At 46.3% G+C, this 16,952-nt stretch overlaps 1 protein-coding gene across 1 annotated transcript in view; it reads right to left on the bottom strand.

Moving 5' to 3' along the window:
• abca4 (ATP binding cassette subfamily A member 4) overlaps positions 1-16,952 on the bottom strand; it is a 148,834-nt gene that overhangs the window by 54,655 nt on the left and 77,227 nt on the right. Inside the window, exons 22-24 of the mRNA XM_033027825.1 lie at positions 14,310-14,447; positions 4,928-5,121; positions 2,656-2,743 (exon numbers count right to left, since the gene is read on the bottom strand). Of these exons, the coding sequence (XP_032883716.1) occupies positions 2,656-2,743; positions 4,928-5,121; positions 14,310-14,447 (420 nt within the window). The remainder of the gene's footprint in view (positions 1-2,655; positions 2,744-4,927; positions 5,122-14,309; positions 14,448-16,952) is intronic.

The raw sequence follows: 16,952 nt of genomic DNA, 5'->3' as shown, positions 1-16,952 counted from the left end.
GGATCGAGATGCTTTTTCAGACTGGGTGAGATTTTGGATCCAGACCCTTCGTCAGACCGGGTGACTTTTGGGTCGAGACGCTTCTTCACACTGATCTTCAGTCTGAAGAAGGGTCATCACCTGAAACGTCACCTATCCGTCCGTGTTCTCCAGAGATGCTGCTGCCTGACCTGCTGGGTTACTCCGGCACTTTGTGTCCAAAGAAGTCGAGTAAGTTGTGCGACCTTGTTAAATGATGAAGCATGAGGATGTGACTTCTAAGAAATATAAGCCTAGCTGGTGAGCAGAATGGCCTATTTCCATACTGGAGCATTCAATGACTCCATGAAATGACTGCAATGTTGGCATTCACATGCTGAGGTTTGATCAAGCACACTATTTTTACATAACCATTAACCTTTAGCTTTTAAATATGTCGATGTCAGTTAAAATAGTACACGTTAGGTTGCCATATTTGAAAGGGATTGTACTTTTGTCTGTTAATTTCATGCATATCTATTTTGGGATCATTTTCATTATAAAGGAATAATCGATGATTGAAATTGCATACATGTCCAGTGGGATAAATAATGGGGGATAATTTTGATGGTTATTAAGATATCCTTTTCTATCCTTTTCAATACACTATTTCATTTAAAATAGCGTATTATGGTCAACGACACAATCATAGTATCTGTGGGTTAAGGGTGGCACAGTGGCACAGCTGATAAAGCTGCTGCCTTACCATGTCGGAGACCCTAGTTCGATCCTGACCTTGGGTGCTATGCGTCTATGTTTGTGTGTGGACTTTGCACGTTCTCCTTGTGACACAGAACTAATGTGAACGAGTGATCGATGGATGACATTTGCTCATTGGGCCGTGGGACCTGTTTCCATGCTGCAATTCTTTGGAGCGCAGAAGGTTAAGGGGGGACTTGATAGAGGTCTTTAAAATGATGAGAGGTGATAGACAGAGTTGACGTGGATAAGCTTTTTCCATTGAGAGTAGGGAAGATTCAAACAAGAGGACATGATTTGAGAATTAAGGGACAGAAGTTTAGGGGTAACATGAGGGGGAACTTCTTTACTCAGAGAGTGGTAGCTGTGTGGAATGAGCTTCCAGTGGAAGGGGTGGAGGCAGGTTTGATTTTATCATTTAAAAATAAATTGGATAGGTATATGGACGGGAAAGGAATAGAGGGTTATGGTCTGAGTGCAGGTAGATGGGACCAGGGGAGAATAGGTGTTCGGCATGGACTCGAAGGGCCGAGATGGCCTGTTTCCGTGCTGTAATTGTTATATGGTTATATGGTTATAAGTCTAAATCAAAAAAATAAATCTGGCAGATTTAGGTTTCTAACTGTTAAAAAAAAAGTTATTTTCAGTCAACACAACAACATGAAATGAAAAGTCTAGAAATGGAGGCAAATAGCTAGCTATGTGACAGGGTGGGATTAAAACTAGTCACTAGATTATTGCATGCATGCTTTGTGATATCATTTCCTGACCAGAGACCTTATAAACAGATGTAAGGAATACAAATATTTGAGAATCTACATTAAACCTTTTCATATTTAACCAGCAGTCTGGAGTTTTCCATTTAGGGTTTTGAGATACAGCATGGAAGCAGGCCCTTCGGCCCATTGAGTCCACGCTGACTATTGATCAGCCTTTCATATTGAGTCTATACTATCCCACTTTCTCATCGACTCCCACACACTAGTGGCAATTTTACGGAGGCCAATTAATTAACCTAAAACCTGCATGTCTTTGGGATGTGGGAGGAACCCAATGTGGTTACAGGGAGAACGTGCAAACTCCACATGCATAGCACCCGAGGTCAGGATCGAACATGGGTCTCTGGTGCTGTGAGGCAGCAGCTCGACCAGCTGTACCACTGTGCACCTCCCAATGAGATCCACTGTTGTTCCTATCATTCACTAACCTCCCAGTACATCAGATTCACCGTTCTCACCTCCTGTTTAGTTTAGTTTAGTTTAGAGATACAGCAAGGAAACAGGCCCTTTGGCCCACTGAGTCCGCACCGACCAGCGATCCCCGCACACGTATGCCCCTGTCCCACTTAGGAAACCTGAACGGAAACCTCTGGAGACTTTGCGCCCCACCCAAGGTTTCCGTGCGGTTCCCGGAGGTTGTAGGTGGTTGCCGGAGGTTGTAGGTAGTGGAAGCAGGTAGGGAGACTGACAAAAACCTCTGGGAACCTCCGGGAACCGCACGGAAACCTTGGGTGGGGCGCAAAGTCTCCAGAGGTTTCCGTTCAGGTTTCCTAAGTGGGACAGGGTCATTATACGATCCTACACACACGAGGGGACAATTTGCTTTTGTACCGGGCTAATTAACCCACAAACCTGTAAGTATTGGGAGTGTGTGAAGAAACCGAAGGTCACGGTGAAAACCCACGCAGGGTCACGGGGAGAACGTACACACTCCGAAAAGGCGAGCACCCGTAGCCGGGATTGAACCCGGGTCTCTGGCGCTGTAAGCGCTGTAAGACAGCAACTCTACCGCTGCACCACACTGTGCCACCCTAACCTGTGGAGAATAGGTCTGGAATAGATGCCACGCCGCAGAGAGAAATGATCCCACTCACATGCAATGGTTGGATGGTCTAATACTAGCAAGGATAGAGGGGGAGAGAGGGCATGTGAACCTTACCATCCAGTTCTTCATCAGGAAGGGTCTCATCAAGTGGGAAACAGTTGGAGCAGGCACAGCTACAGCCTGGTGCACAGGTGCAGGTCGGCTGAGGTAGTCGATGGGTGAAAGAACAGCAAAGATCACTCAATCTGCACAGCAGCTAACATGCACAAAGCATCAGAGACATTGCAAGCTGAAAGGGTACAGAAAGGATTTACAAGGATGTTGCCAGAACTCAAGGGCCTGGGCTGTAGGGAGAGGTTGAGCAGGCTAGGACTTTATTCCTTGGAGCGCAGGAGGATGAGGGGTGATCTTATAGATGCGTATGAAATCATGACAGGAATAGATAGGGTGAATGCAGTCTTTTACCCAGTGCAGACAAATCAGAAACCAGAAGACAGAGGTTTAAGGTGAGAAGGGAATGATTTAATGGAAACTTGAGGGGCAACTTTTTTACTCAAAGGCAGGTGGTATTGAACGAGCTGCCAGAGGAAGTGGTTGAGGCAGTTGCCTGTAACAGCATTTAGAAGACACTTACTCAGGTACATGGATAGGAATGTTTCAGAGGATAACAGCCCCCTCCTGCCCGACCTCTCTTCCAGCTTTCTTCCCCCTCCCCACCCCTTCCACAATCAGTCTGTAGAAGAATCCTGACCCAAAACATTGCCTAACCACATTCTCCAGAGAAAATAGACACAAAAAGCTGGAGTAACTCAGCGGGTCAGGCAGCATCTCTGGAGAAAAGGAACAGGTGCCTTTTCGGGTCGAGACCCTTCTTCAGACTCTGATTGTCCTTCAGACTCCACATCCTCCAGAGCTGTTAACTGACCCACTGAGCTACTCCAGCACTTAGTGTCAAGGTTATATTGCTTCTGTGGCAACGTTTCCCCTACACAGCCTTGTGTAATTTCCTGCTTCATGAGAGGCTGCTTTACCAGAACGGGTCAGGAAAATACCTTCCCATTGACCTATGGGTGAAAGTAAATCCTCAACTCTTTGCTCACACATGGGGTCTGATCTGACTTAGAAACTAAAGAACCTGCATGTCGAATCTGGAGTAAAGACAGCAAATGCAATGCTAGCATTTATTTTGTGAGGGCTTGTATACAAAAGCAGGAATGCAATGCTGAGGCTCTATAAGGCGCTGGTCAGGCTGCATTTGGAATAATGTGAGCAACTTTGGGCACCATATCTGAGGAAGGATGTGCTGGCTCTGGAGAAGGTGCAGAGGAGGTTTACAAGAATGGTCCCAGGAATGAGTAGGTTAACATGTGGTGAGCGTTTGACGGCACTGGGCCTGTACTCACTGGAGTTTAGAAGAATGAGGGGGGACCTCATTGAAACGTACACAATAATGAAAGGCTTGGATAGAGTGGATGTGGAGAGGATGTTTCCACTAGTGGGAGAGTCTAGGACTAGAGGTCATAGCCTCAGAATTAAAGGAAGTGATTCCGGGAAAGCGATGAAGAGGAATTTCTTTAGTCAGAGGGTGATGATTCTGTGGAATTCTTTGCCACAGAAGGATGTGGAGGCCAAGTCAATGGATATATTTAAGACAGAGATAGATAGATTCTTGTTTAGTATGGGTGTCAGAGATTATGGTGAGAAGTCAGGAGAATGGGGTTAGGGGGGGGTGAGATCGATCAGCCATGATCGAATGGTGGAGTAGACGATGGGCCTCATGGCCTAATTCTGCTCCTATCTTATGAACCTTTTGAGCTGCGTTAATGCGATCTGTCCTGGACACACACAGTGGAATACCGACTTGACCAGGTACATGGATAGGAAAGGTTTAGAGGGAAACAGGCCCATCCTGCCCCTCCTCTCTTTCAGCTTTCTTTCTCCCACCCCTCCACTCCACAATCAGTCTGTAGATGGAACCGCACCCAAAACAGCACCTATCCACATTCTCCAGAGATGCTGACTGACCCTCGGAGTTACTCCATCACTTTCTGCAAGAAGGAACTGCAGATGCTGGTTTAAACCGAAGATAGACACAAAAAGCTGGAGTAACTCAGCGGGTCAGACAGCATCCTCTGTCTTGAGAAAAGGAATGCGTGACTTTTCTGGTGGAGACCCTTCTCGATCGGAAACGTCACCTACTCCATCTCTTTGTTTGGTGTGGAGGGATTTGTGCCAAATGGGAGTAGCAGAGAAGGGCATCTTGGTCAGCATGGATGGGTTGGGGCTGAAGGACCTGTTTCTGATCTGATTTAGGAAACGAAGGACCTTTCGAGCAGTGCGTGATCTTCCCTGGGGCTCGTACACAGGGACGCACTCACTGACTTACCGCTGATTCCCGCTTCATTCTCTTTACTTTCTTCATCCTGCGGACCAGGGTGAAGTAGAAACCGGAGCCAAAGCTGTTCTTCAGGAATAGAGAGGAGCCGCAGCACAGTAGCTTTCCCCGGGAAATGATGGCGATCCGATCACCGAGAAGATCGGCTTCATCCATGTGATGTGTGGAGAGGATGATTGTTCTTCCTGAGTGGAAGGACATAGAGATATTTAACATAGAAACATAGAAACATAGAAAATAAGTGGAGTAGGCCGTTCGGCCCTTCGAGCCTGCACCGCCATTCAATATGATCATGGCTGATCATCCAACTCAGTATCCCGTACCTGCCTTCTCTCCATACCCCCTGATCCCTTTAGCCACAAGGGCCACATCTAACTCCCTCTTAAATATAACCAATGAACTGGCCTCAACTACATTCTGTGGCTGAGAATTCCACAGATTCACCACTCTCTGTGCGAAAAATGCTTTTCTCATCTCGGTCCTAAAAGATTTCCCCCTTATCCTTAAACTGTGACCCCTTGTCCTGGACTTCCCCAACATCGGGAACAATCTTCCTGCATCTAGCCTGTCCAACCCCCTAAGAATGTTGTAAGTTTCTATAAGATCCCCTCTCAATCTTCTAAATTCTAGCGAGTAAAAGCCGAGTCTATCCAGTCTTTCTTCATATGAAAGTCCTGACATCCCAGGAATCAGTCTGGTGAACCTTCTCTGTACTCCCTCTATGGCAAGAATGTCCTTCCTCAGATTAGGAGACCAAAACTGTACGCAATACTCCAGGTGTGGTCTCACCAAGACCCTGTACAACTGCAGTAGAACCTCCCTGCTCCTATACTCAAATCCTTTTGCTATGAATGCTAACATACCATTCGCTTTCTTCACTGCCTGCTGCACCTGCATGCCTACTTTCAATGACTGGTGTACCATGACACCCAGGTCTCGTTGCATCTCCCCTTTTCCTAATCGGCCACCATTCAGGTACAGTGAAAAGCTTTTTGTTGCATGCTAACCAGTCAGCGGGAAGACAGGACATGATTATGATTGAGCCATTTACAGCCTAAGGCAATAAGATTTAGTGCAAGGTAAAGCCAGCAAAGTCTGACCAAAGATAGTCCGAAGGTCACCAATCGTAATAGCTCAGTTCTGCTCTCTGGTTGTGGTAGGATGATTAAGTTGCCTGATAACAAAAGGGAAGAAACTGTCCCCGAATCTGGAGGTGTGCGTTTTCACACTTCTATACCTTTTTCCCGATGGGGGAAGGGAGAGGAGGGAGTGGCCAGAATTTTCCAATTTTAAGTAACATTCCCCCAAGCCCGTTTCGCCTTTCCCGTACACACACCTCCCCCACAAACCTAGTGTGCTGACATTTTTTCCACTATCTGCCCCTCTTTCCTCCCTCCTTCCACCTATATCCCTCCCTCTGGCTTTAGAATTCTCTCCTCTTCTCTCCTTTCACCCCTTTGGCTCCTTTGTCACCCACTCCATCCACCCCTCTCACCTGTATCCACCTATCACTTGCCTGGATAGGCACAGAATACTGGAGTAACTCAGTGGGACAGGCAGCATCTCTGCAGAGAAGGAATTGGTGACGTTTCGGCTCGAGACCCTTCTTCAGACAGGCTTGCCAGGCCTTGTCCCGGCCCCACCTCGCTTTTTCAGCTTTCTGCCCCCCCCCCCCCCCCCTCACTACGATTAAACTAAAGAAGTGTCCCATTCCCTCCACAGATGCTGCCTGGCCTGCTTTCCTCATGATTCCAAGATCTGCAGTTCCTTGTGTCCCAAATTGTTTTATCTTTGTGTAGGAAGGAACTGCAGATGTTGGTTTAAACCAAAGATAGACACAAAATGCCAGAGAAGCTCAGCGACACAGGCAGCATGTCTGGTTGATGTTTCGTGTCGAGACCCTTCCTCAGACCTAGGTTCCCTCTTGGGTTGTTAGAGGCACACTCCACTAGAGGGAGACTTCACACTAGCCACAGATCAACGATGCCTGACTTATTTTGATCATGTTACTTTCTTTACATTATTTGTTTGATGGAATGAATCATACATTCACTTGATGTTTTCACAAACCAAAGTGAATGCCAGCAACTTGGTAATTCAGGGTATTCCTGAGCATGGTTTCAGGTTGGTCAAAACATAATTAAATATATGAAGAAATATATGTCATTATCCTATCTGGGACACATGACAATAAACTCTCTTGAGTTGACTTAACAAGCTAACTATTCAATGATACTTTAGTGGACACATGTACCGAGGTGCAGTGAAGTGCTTTGCTTTGCGTACAACCTGGTAAAATTATGTAGCAGACCCAGCCCAGCTGCTCCATTCTCTCAGCATATGACAGTCCCGCTATCCCGGGAATTAACCTCGTGAACCGACGCTGCACTCCCTCAATAGCAAGAATGTCCTTCCTCAAATTAAGGGACCAAAACGGCACACAATACTCCAGGTGTGGTCTCACTAGGGCTCTGTACAACTGCAGAAAGACCTCTTTGCTCCTTTACTTAACTCCTCTTGTGACATGCTTTCTTCACTGCCTGCTGTACCTGCGTGCTTACTTTCATTAAGACATTATACTTGCGCATAAAGGTGCAGGTTACACGAGAAAGGGGTTCAAATGCGAGAGCACTTGCTCGGCATGCAAGAGCTAGAAGGACCGGGCCACATTCTCCAAATGTTTAACTTTAGAGTGCCACAGCTGCTGTCTCACAGTGCCAGACACCCAGGTTTGATCCTGACCTCGGGTGCTGTCTGTTTGGAGTTTGCATGTTCTCCCTGTGACAGCACTGGTTTCCACCCGGTGCTCCAGTTTCTTCCCACACCCCAAAGATGTGCAGGCTCATTTTCCTCGGTAGATGATCCCTAGTGTGTAGGGATTGCATATGAAGTGGGATGATGTAGAGATAGCGGGAACGGGTGATAAATGGTGAGAACAGGTGACTGGGTGCTCTGGTTTCCCACCACATCCCAAACGGTTTGTAGGTTAATTGGCCACTGTGATTTTCCCCTGGTGCGTAGGAGGTTGATGAGAAAGTGGTATAACATTGACCGATAGTCGACGTGGATTCGATGGGCCGAACGGCCTGTTTCCATTCTGTATCATTCAATCAATTAAACCTGGCACGTGCTTGCTTTTGACTATTACCAACATTGGGTTGTTTAAATTTCTTTGCTCTGTACAGGGTCAGTGTTAATCCAGTTATTACCTCTGCTTGTTACCTCAGAGAGAACACAATGAAGTCATGGGACACAGCGGGTCAGGCAGCATCTCTGGACAAGAGGAATAGGTGACGTTTCAGGTTGAGATTGTTCGGGTCTGAAGAAGGGTCCCGACACCTATTCCTTTTCTCCAGTGATGCTGCCTGACCTGCTGAGTTACTCCAGCACTTTGTGTCTATCTTTGCTGTAAACCGGCATCTGCAGTTCCTTGCTACATATAATGAAGGTAATGTCATTTACGGAAACATTACATATTCACTTCTGTTTCATGATGCAGCAGATACGAATTGGATATGAGATAGCAGATACGAATTGGATATAAGAGAGCATTTTCAACAGTGCCGCAGTAGAATGCAACATTTGCCTGCTCACAATCCTCATACTCAAAGATGAGAGCACTGAGCAACAGGAAGATTGGAGGAACCATTTACTATAGATGTTCAAGAAGGAACTGCAGATGCTGGAAAATCAGAGGTAGACAAAAATACTGGAGAAACTCAGCGGGTGAGGCAGCGTCTATGGAGCGAAGGAATAGGTGACGTTTTGGGTCGAAACCCTTCTTCGTTTCCTATAGATACTGGGATTGTTTCAAACTGGTCATAAATTCCTTATCTATCAAGTTCCAGATAAGAATATTGAATTATTCTTTTTTATTTATTGGTAGAGGTTTAATTTATTTGTAGAGGCGCAATGATGTAGTGAAACTGTAGGGTACTGCCAGAACAACAGGAGATGAAGTATCAACACAGTTTGTCGTTCTTTGGCAGTAATATTGCTCCAAATGTCTACATGCATGAAGCTACGAACCACAGCTGAATAATGTATTTTCCAGCTGAGAGGTTGTGCCTGCCAGACTCAGTGTGTTTCAGCCCAAACAACCGCAAGGACGCAGAAGTAATTTACAGCGAGCTGCAGGGGCGAGGCCTTCCGAAAATGTGACATAATAACAGAGGAATCCCTTCTCAGGAAGAGAATATATTTCACAAGAATATTACCACATGGATGCCTGTCACTTCTGCGTGGAATTTGCACTATATTCACAGGAGACAGCAATTGAATTAATTGAAATGCCCACGCCTCTGTTAAACTACCATTATAAGGGATTACATGAAGAAACCTGCGTAGGAAGGAGCTGCAGACGCTGGTTTAAACCGAAGATAAGACACAAAATGCTGGAGTAACTCTGCAGGACAGGCAGCATCTCTGGAGAGAAGGAATGGGTGACAGGAGTACAGAGAAGGTTCACCAGACTGATATCTGGATGTCAGGACTTTCATATGAAGAAAGACTGGATAGACTCGGCTTGTACTCGCTAGAATTTAGAAGATTGAGGGGGGGATCTTATAGAAACTTACAAAATTCTTAAGGGGTTGGACAGGCTAGATGCAGGAAGATTGTTCCCAATGTTGGGGAAGTCCAGGACAAGGGGTCACAGTTTAAGGATAAAGGGGAAATCTTTTAGGACCGAGATGAGAAAAACATTTTTCGCACAGAGAGTGGTGAATCTCTGGAACTCTCTGCCACAGAAGGTAGTTGAGGCCAGTTCATTGGCTATATTTAAGAGGGAGTTAGATGTGGCCCTTGTGGCTAAATGGATCAGGGGGTATGGAGAGAAGGCAGGTACAGGATACTGAGTTGGATGATCAGCCATGATCATATTGAATGGCGGTGCAGGCTCGAAGGGCCGAATGGCCTACTCCTGCACCTATTTTCTATGTTTCTATGTGACATTTTGGATCGAGACCCTTCTTCAAATATGAAGAAACTAAACATGAAGGCACCTGCATGCTTGTACACCCTGCAATTCTATTACCTCTGGTGCAAGCGATTTCAAGTCAATGTCCAGCAAAGTGTCACAGGGGAAGGTGACTTTCTTTTACATCCCCTTCTGCCACTGCCTCCTCGCTGTTCCCCTGTACCCACCACACTCCGCTTTCCGTCAAGCCACTCCACCAAACAAACACACAATCAGGAGGGCACGGTGGCACAGCGCCAGAGACCCGGGTTCGATCCTGACTATGGGCGCTGTCTTTACGGAGTTTGTACGTTCTCCCTGTGACCGCGTGGGTTTTCTCCAGGTGCTCCAGTATCCTCCCACATTCCAAAGACGTGCAGGTTTGTAGGTTGATTGGCTTCGGTAAAAATTGCAAATTGGCCCTCGTGTGTTCGATGGAACTTGTGTATGGGGGATCGCTGGTCTGCGTGGACTCGGTGGGCCAGAGAGCCTGTCTCTGCACTGTAAACTTAACTAACCTAACCTAAACTAAACTGAACTAATGTGTGGGAAGGAAGTACAGATGCTGGTTTACACTGAAGATAAACACAAAAAGTTGGAGTAACTCAGCTGGTCGGGCAAAACTAAACTAATCAAGACTTTTGCACATTATGGTATGAATTCATCCGATTTGCTTTTGACTAGCTGGTGCATGAAATCACCTGATTTCCTCATCTCCTTTCAACATCAACCCTCATAGCGGATGACACTCGAGGTGTTATGTTGTGAATTCTGCTTCATTCCCTTGCTGTAAAGTGACATTATTTCCTGTAAACAGCCCCTGTTGTAGGGTGAGTGGATCTGCTTGAGATCCGCCCGTTAGTAATTCAGAATGAAACCGAAATTTGTTTCTGGAGATTCCCCTCCACTTTACTGACCACAGGGTGATAACAAAAGTAATAAAAATTAAAAAAAACCCTCAGAACTTACAGTCAATTGGTGGCAAAGTTCACAGGCCTGCGCTGGAATGAAACCTTAACGTCATTTGTTTGAAATCTGCTATTTTACAAATTTTCAATTAGGTAATCCTTGTGATTGAGGCAGTGCAGCGTAGGTTCACGAGATTGATCCCTGGGATGGCGGGACTGTCATATGAGGAAAGATTGAAAAGACTAGGCTTGTATTCACTGGAGTTTAGAAGGATGAGGGGGTATCTTATAGAAACATATAAAATTATAAAAGGACTGGACAAGCTAGATGCAGGAAAAAAATTCCCAATTTTGGGCGAGTCCAGAACCAGGGGCCACACTTATAATAAAGGGGAGACCATTTAAGACTGAGGTGAGAAAAACGTTTTCACCCAGAGAGTTGTGAATTTGTGGAATTCCCTGCCACAGAGGGCAGTGGAGGCCAAATGACTGGATGGATTTAAGAGAGAGTTAGATAGAGCTCTAGGGGCTAGTAGAGTCAAGGGATATGGGGAGAAGGCAGGCACGGGTTATTGATTAGGGACGATCAGCCATGATCACAATGAATGGCGGTGCTGGCTAGAAGGGCCGAATGGCCTCATCCAGCACCTTTTTTCTATGTTTCTATGTAACGCATCACTGCATCATCTGAAATTGTCTCTGCATTCTTCCCCAATACAGAACCTCATCTAGTGAAAGCTGGCCCCAGACAACATGTAGCAGAGCCTGTGAAGATGCTCTCGGGAGTTAGCATGGCAAAGGTTCCGTGGTGAGCAAACTACAAAGTGCTGGAGTAACTCAGCAGGTCAGGCAGCATCTCTGGAGAACATGGATAGGTCACATTTTGTGTATGAACTATCACTTATCCATGTCCTCCAGAGATGCTGCCTGTCCTGTTGAGTTACTCCAGCACTTTGTCTTTCACTCCAGGTTGCAGCATCTGTAGTTCGTTGACTCTCCATAGTCTGGTGAGTTTTAGTTTAAACGAGGCACGGTGGAAACAGGCCTTTCGGCCCACCAAGTCCATGCTGACCAACAATCTCCCATACACTAGTTCTACCCAACACACCAGGGCCAATTAACCTGCAATCCTGCATATCTTTGTAGTGTGGGAGGAAACTGGAACACCCAGAGAAAACCCACGTAAATGTACAAACTATATAGACAGGACCCGTAGTCAGGATTTAATCCAGAGCTCTGGCGCTGTAAGGCAGCAACACCACTGTGACGCCCTTTAATGGGATGGGTTCCATGAAGAAAAATAAAATGTACAGTGTTTGCTATAATCTCAGTTCAAGATATGTTAAAATTCCTATTCCTGTCCAAATTACAGGGAAGGGTTTATACTAATCACAATGCCAGAAGCAGAGACAGCAATCCAGGTCCCACGCGATTCACTCATGTTAACAGACAGAAAATCCCCTCAACGGTGTTAACTGCACAGCGAGTGCTGTTTGTGCAAAAATTCCATGTCAGCAGTGTGAAATATGGAGTCATATTCAGCATTCCTGAAATTCATGTCTGCACCACAGCGGTTGTGTCTTCAGCTGCCAAGACACGAGGCTCTGGAATTCCACCAGACCTCTCCACCCCTACCTTCTCTTACCCTTGATGCCTCTCCTTGAAACCAACCCGTTTGACAATGATTGTCGATATCTGTCACAACGAGGACTCGAGGGGCTCGGGGTCAAATTTTGTTTAACAATGGTCCTGTATGAATGCCTCAGGTGTGTTAAAGATGCAACATAAGATAGCGGAGTCAGGGGATATGGGGAGAAGGCAGGAGCGGGGTACTGATTGTGGATGTTCAGCCATGATCACAGTGAATGGCGGTGCTGGCTCAAAGGGCCGAATGGCCTCCTCCTGCACTTATAAATGTTTTTTCTGCTGCAGCACAGTTTAACAAAGTCTACGAGACTGATATACATATAGTGAAGTCCAATGTGATATATAGTTGTCACATCATAGTCGATTTCAAATGCATCTATTAGTATCTGCCTTTGTATACAGTGTAGCACACGCTATCATTTTGGTACCAACATTCAAAACATCCAAAATCATATCTAGTAAAACCTGCCATTATATACGTAGAAGGGAACTGCAGATGCTGGTTTACACCAAAGATAGACACAAAATGCTGGAGTATCTCAACAGGACAGGCAGCATCTCTGGAGAGAAGAACTGGCTGACGTTTCGGGTCGGGACCCTTCTTCACACACTTCTTCAGAACTATTATATATGTACAGTGTTGCAAGCACAACGTCGAGCATATTCTGTATTGAAGGCTATTTATGTTTTCAAAGAAGCTTGTGAGCGAGCAGGCCTTACACTCAACATCCTGCACCAAAATGCAATTGATGTGTAACACCATCCCCTGACACAATAAAGGTTCATGGTGAGAACTTGGAAAATATGGGCCACTTCCCATTTATAGGGTCATAGAGTCATGCAGTATGGAATCAGGCCAGCGCATCCTTGCTGACCATGATGCCAAGATGACCAAGGGCCAAACGCAGGCAGGTGGGACTAGTATAGATGGGACATGTTGGCTGGCATGGATAAGTTGGGCCGAAGGGCCTGTTTCCACGCTGTATGACTCGATGTCCATCTAAGATAATCCCATTTGCCCATATTTAATCCATATACCTCTGAACCTTTCCCCTCAGAAGGTTGAGGTTGCCCCCTCTGTGAATGCCTGGTTCAGTGAAACCCCAAACAACCTCCCACTCCTGTTTCAGGATGGGAATCCATCGTCAAACCTGATGCGGGCACCCTGAAATCAGATCTGAGATGTTAACTCCCATCCTGTGGAAAATCGTGAGCTGTCGGCCAACTTTCTTCCAGCATTTGCTTTTCAACTTCTGCATCCTCCTGCATAAAGGTCCCATTGTGTGAAAGGAGATGAGAGGCAGCACAAAGGAGATGCATCCAGCACAAGTACACCTCTGTTGCCGGGACAAATGCTATTGTGGATGAGATCAGAGGTAGCAGCCAAGATCAGACAGGTCCATCTGTGGTTAGAATCGTTAGCACAGCAGCTGCTGTGGCCGTCTCCAGATTTCATTCATCAGTTTCCAATCTCCGGACATTTAACGTGACAGTGGGGAGCTTTCACCTCCTCAACCACAATAACCCTCGACACCGTGAACCTTCTTTGGTCACGACCCAGTGACACTTATGGAAGCCATGCCAGACAACTTACCAATCCATGTGTAGGCAAGAACTGCAGATGCTGGTTTAAACCGAAGGTAGACACAAAATGTTGGAGTAACTCAGCGGGACAGGCAGCATCTCTGGATCTCCCATCTCCCAGCATCTCACACACTATTGTATGACATTTGATAATTAAACAATCTTAAGTAGTATTCTTTCATTCTCAGGATACAATATAGAAGGAAGGTTTACAGTAACTCTATCACATGGGTTTATGCTTTGTCTTCCTGCTGACGTTCTAGGAGGGGCACCATACCTGAGCGATACTTCAGTAGGAGATCCCAGATAGATCGCCTGGAATATGGATCTACTCCAGACGTTGGCTCATCCAAAATGATCACTTTAGCTCCTCCAATGAACGCCAGGGCTACTGATAATTTCCTCTTCATTCCACCTGCAGAAGATTCAAGATTCAAGAGAGTTTATTGTCATGTGTCCCTGATAGGACAATGAAATTCTTGCTTTGCTTCAGCACAACAGAACATAGTAGGCATTGACTACAAAACAGATCAGTGTGTCCATATACCATTATATAAATATATACACACATGAATAAATAAACTGATAAAGTGCAAATAACAGATAATGGGCTATTAATGTTCAGAGTTTTGCCCGAGCCGAGTTTAATAGCCTGATGGCTGTGGGGAAGTAGCTATTCCTGAACCAGGTCATTGCAGTCTTCAGGCTCCTGTACCTTCTACCTGAAGGTAGCTGGGAGATGAGTGTGTGGGCAGGATGGTGTGGGTCCTTGATGATACTGCCAGCCGAGAAGAGGAAGCATCAAGCTATCGAGTCTTCATAACAGTAATCCTTTGAGTTGTAAAGGCAAAGACTGCACAGGACGTTCAACGGTTGATGTGTTGATAATTCAGTTTTAACTGCAATCTGAAAGTGTACTGTGAAACTCGGCTGTGATTCTAAAGCAGATAAGACTCACCCAACGTCAACACTTGCATAACACACCACAGCTTTATTCAGGTTTATTCAATACCTCCAAAAGATGAGATCTGTTTGTAGGTTACTTGGCTTCGGTAAAAATTGTAAATTGTAAATTGTCCCGAGTGCGTAGGATAGTGCTAGTTTCCACGCTGTATCTCTAAACTAAACTCATCTGGAACTCCCTTCCTCAAAAATGAAGTTTGGTTAATTTAAACCTCAAGATTGAGGTCAGGGAGTTTTTACCAAGTGAATCGGATGGGTAAACAAATGCCAGATGGTTCAGTCGTGTACTTATGCAGACATTTGTTTAAGAAAGAACTGCAGATGCTGGAAAAATCGAAGGTAGACAAAAATGCTGGAGAAACTCAGCGGGTGAGGCAGCATCTATGGAGGAAAGGAATAGGCGACATTTCGGGTCGAGACCCTTCTTCAGACTGATGTCAGGGGGGGGGGGGGGGGGGGGGGGGGGGGGGGGGGAAGAAGAAAGGAAGAGGGGGAGACAGTAGGCTGTGGGAGAGCTGGGAAGGGGAGGGGAAAGAAGGAGTAAGCAAGGACTATCTGAAATTGCAGAAGTCAATGTTCATACCGCTGGGGTGTAAACTATCCAAGCGAAATATGAGATGCTGTTCCTCCAATTTGCGCTAGGCCTCACTCTGGCAATGGAGGAGGCCCAGGACAGAAAGGTCGGATTCGGAATGGGAGGGGGAGTTGAAGTGCTGAGCCACCGGTAGATCAGGTTGGTTATTGCAAACTGTGCGGAGGTGTTGGGTGAAGCGATTGCCAAGCCTGTGCTTGGTCTCACCGATGTAGAGAAGTGGTCACCTTGAGCAACGGATGCAATAGATGAGGTTGGATGACTGGAAAGACTGCTTGGGTCCTTGGATGGAGTTGAGGGGGGAGGTAAAGCGACAAGTGTAGCATTTCCTGCGGTTGCAAGGGAAAGTACCCAGGTGGTTTGGGTGGGAAGGGACGAATTGACCAGGGAGTTACGGAGGGAGCGGTCTCTGCGGAAAGCAGACAGGGGAGGAGATGGGAAGATGTGGCCATTGGTGGGATCCCGTTGGAGGTGGCAAAATTGTCGGAGGATTATATTTTGTAAGCGCCGGCTGATAGGGTGGAAGGTGAGGACAAGAGGGACTCTGTCCTTGTTACGAGTAGGGGGATGGGGAGTCAGAGCGGAGCTGCGGGATATAGAGGAGACCCTGGTAGCCTCATCTATAATAGAAGAGGGGAACCCCCGTTCCCTAAAGAATGAGGACATCTCCAATGCTTTGGTGTGGTACACCTCATCCTGTGTGCAGATGCGTTGTAGACGGAGGAATTGGGAGCAGAGGATAGAGTCCTTACAGGAAGCAGGGTGGGAAGACGTGTAGTCCAGATTTGGTCCTGACCTGCCTACCTAGGAAAGAGTGAACGTACAAGACTAAGACTCACCGCACTGAATCCAAAGATGGGAAGTTTGTCTTCTGAGGGAGATTAAGCATGTTGGTCTTATGCTTCCTGGAGTTTGGGAGAATGAGAGGTGACCTTGAAATAGTCTCAATTCTCAAAGACTTGGAAGGATAGCTACATGGGTGATGTTTTGCTGTCCGTGGTGCCTGGAACCAGGCGGCACACAGCCTCAAAGTAAAGGGGTTGGCCATTCGGTATGAAGAGTGCAATGACGAGTGATCAAAAATCAAAGGGTTGAGATCGTGGCAATGTGTCTCAATAGATCGAGAGCTGGGCCACCATTTTGTTCACTTTTCTAATCCCATTTTGTTGATGGGTGTAGCAGAAGCAGATATAATCAAAAACATTTGTGTGTGGGTTACAAGTTGTGATTGACCAATAAGTCAGAAACATCAATCACTTGGACACACAGAAATTTGGCTCCATCCTCTGCTGGCTCCATGTCACACAAACCATGTTACATAGGGCGGCACATTGGGACTGGGGTAGAGCTGCTGCCGCATAACGT

This window comes from Amblyraja radiata, chromosome 10 (genome assembly GCF_010909765.2).
Source record: "Amblyraja radiata isolate CabotCenter1 chromosome 10, sAmbRad1.1.pri, whole genome shotgun sequence".
Classification (NCBI taxonomy): domain Eukaryota; kingdom Metazoa; phylum Chordata; class Chondrichthyes; order Rajiformes; family Rajidae; genus Amblyraja; species Amblyraja radiata.
This window is presented reverse-complemented; position numbering and strand designations above follow the sequence as displayed.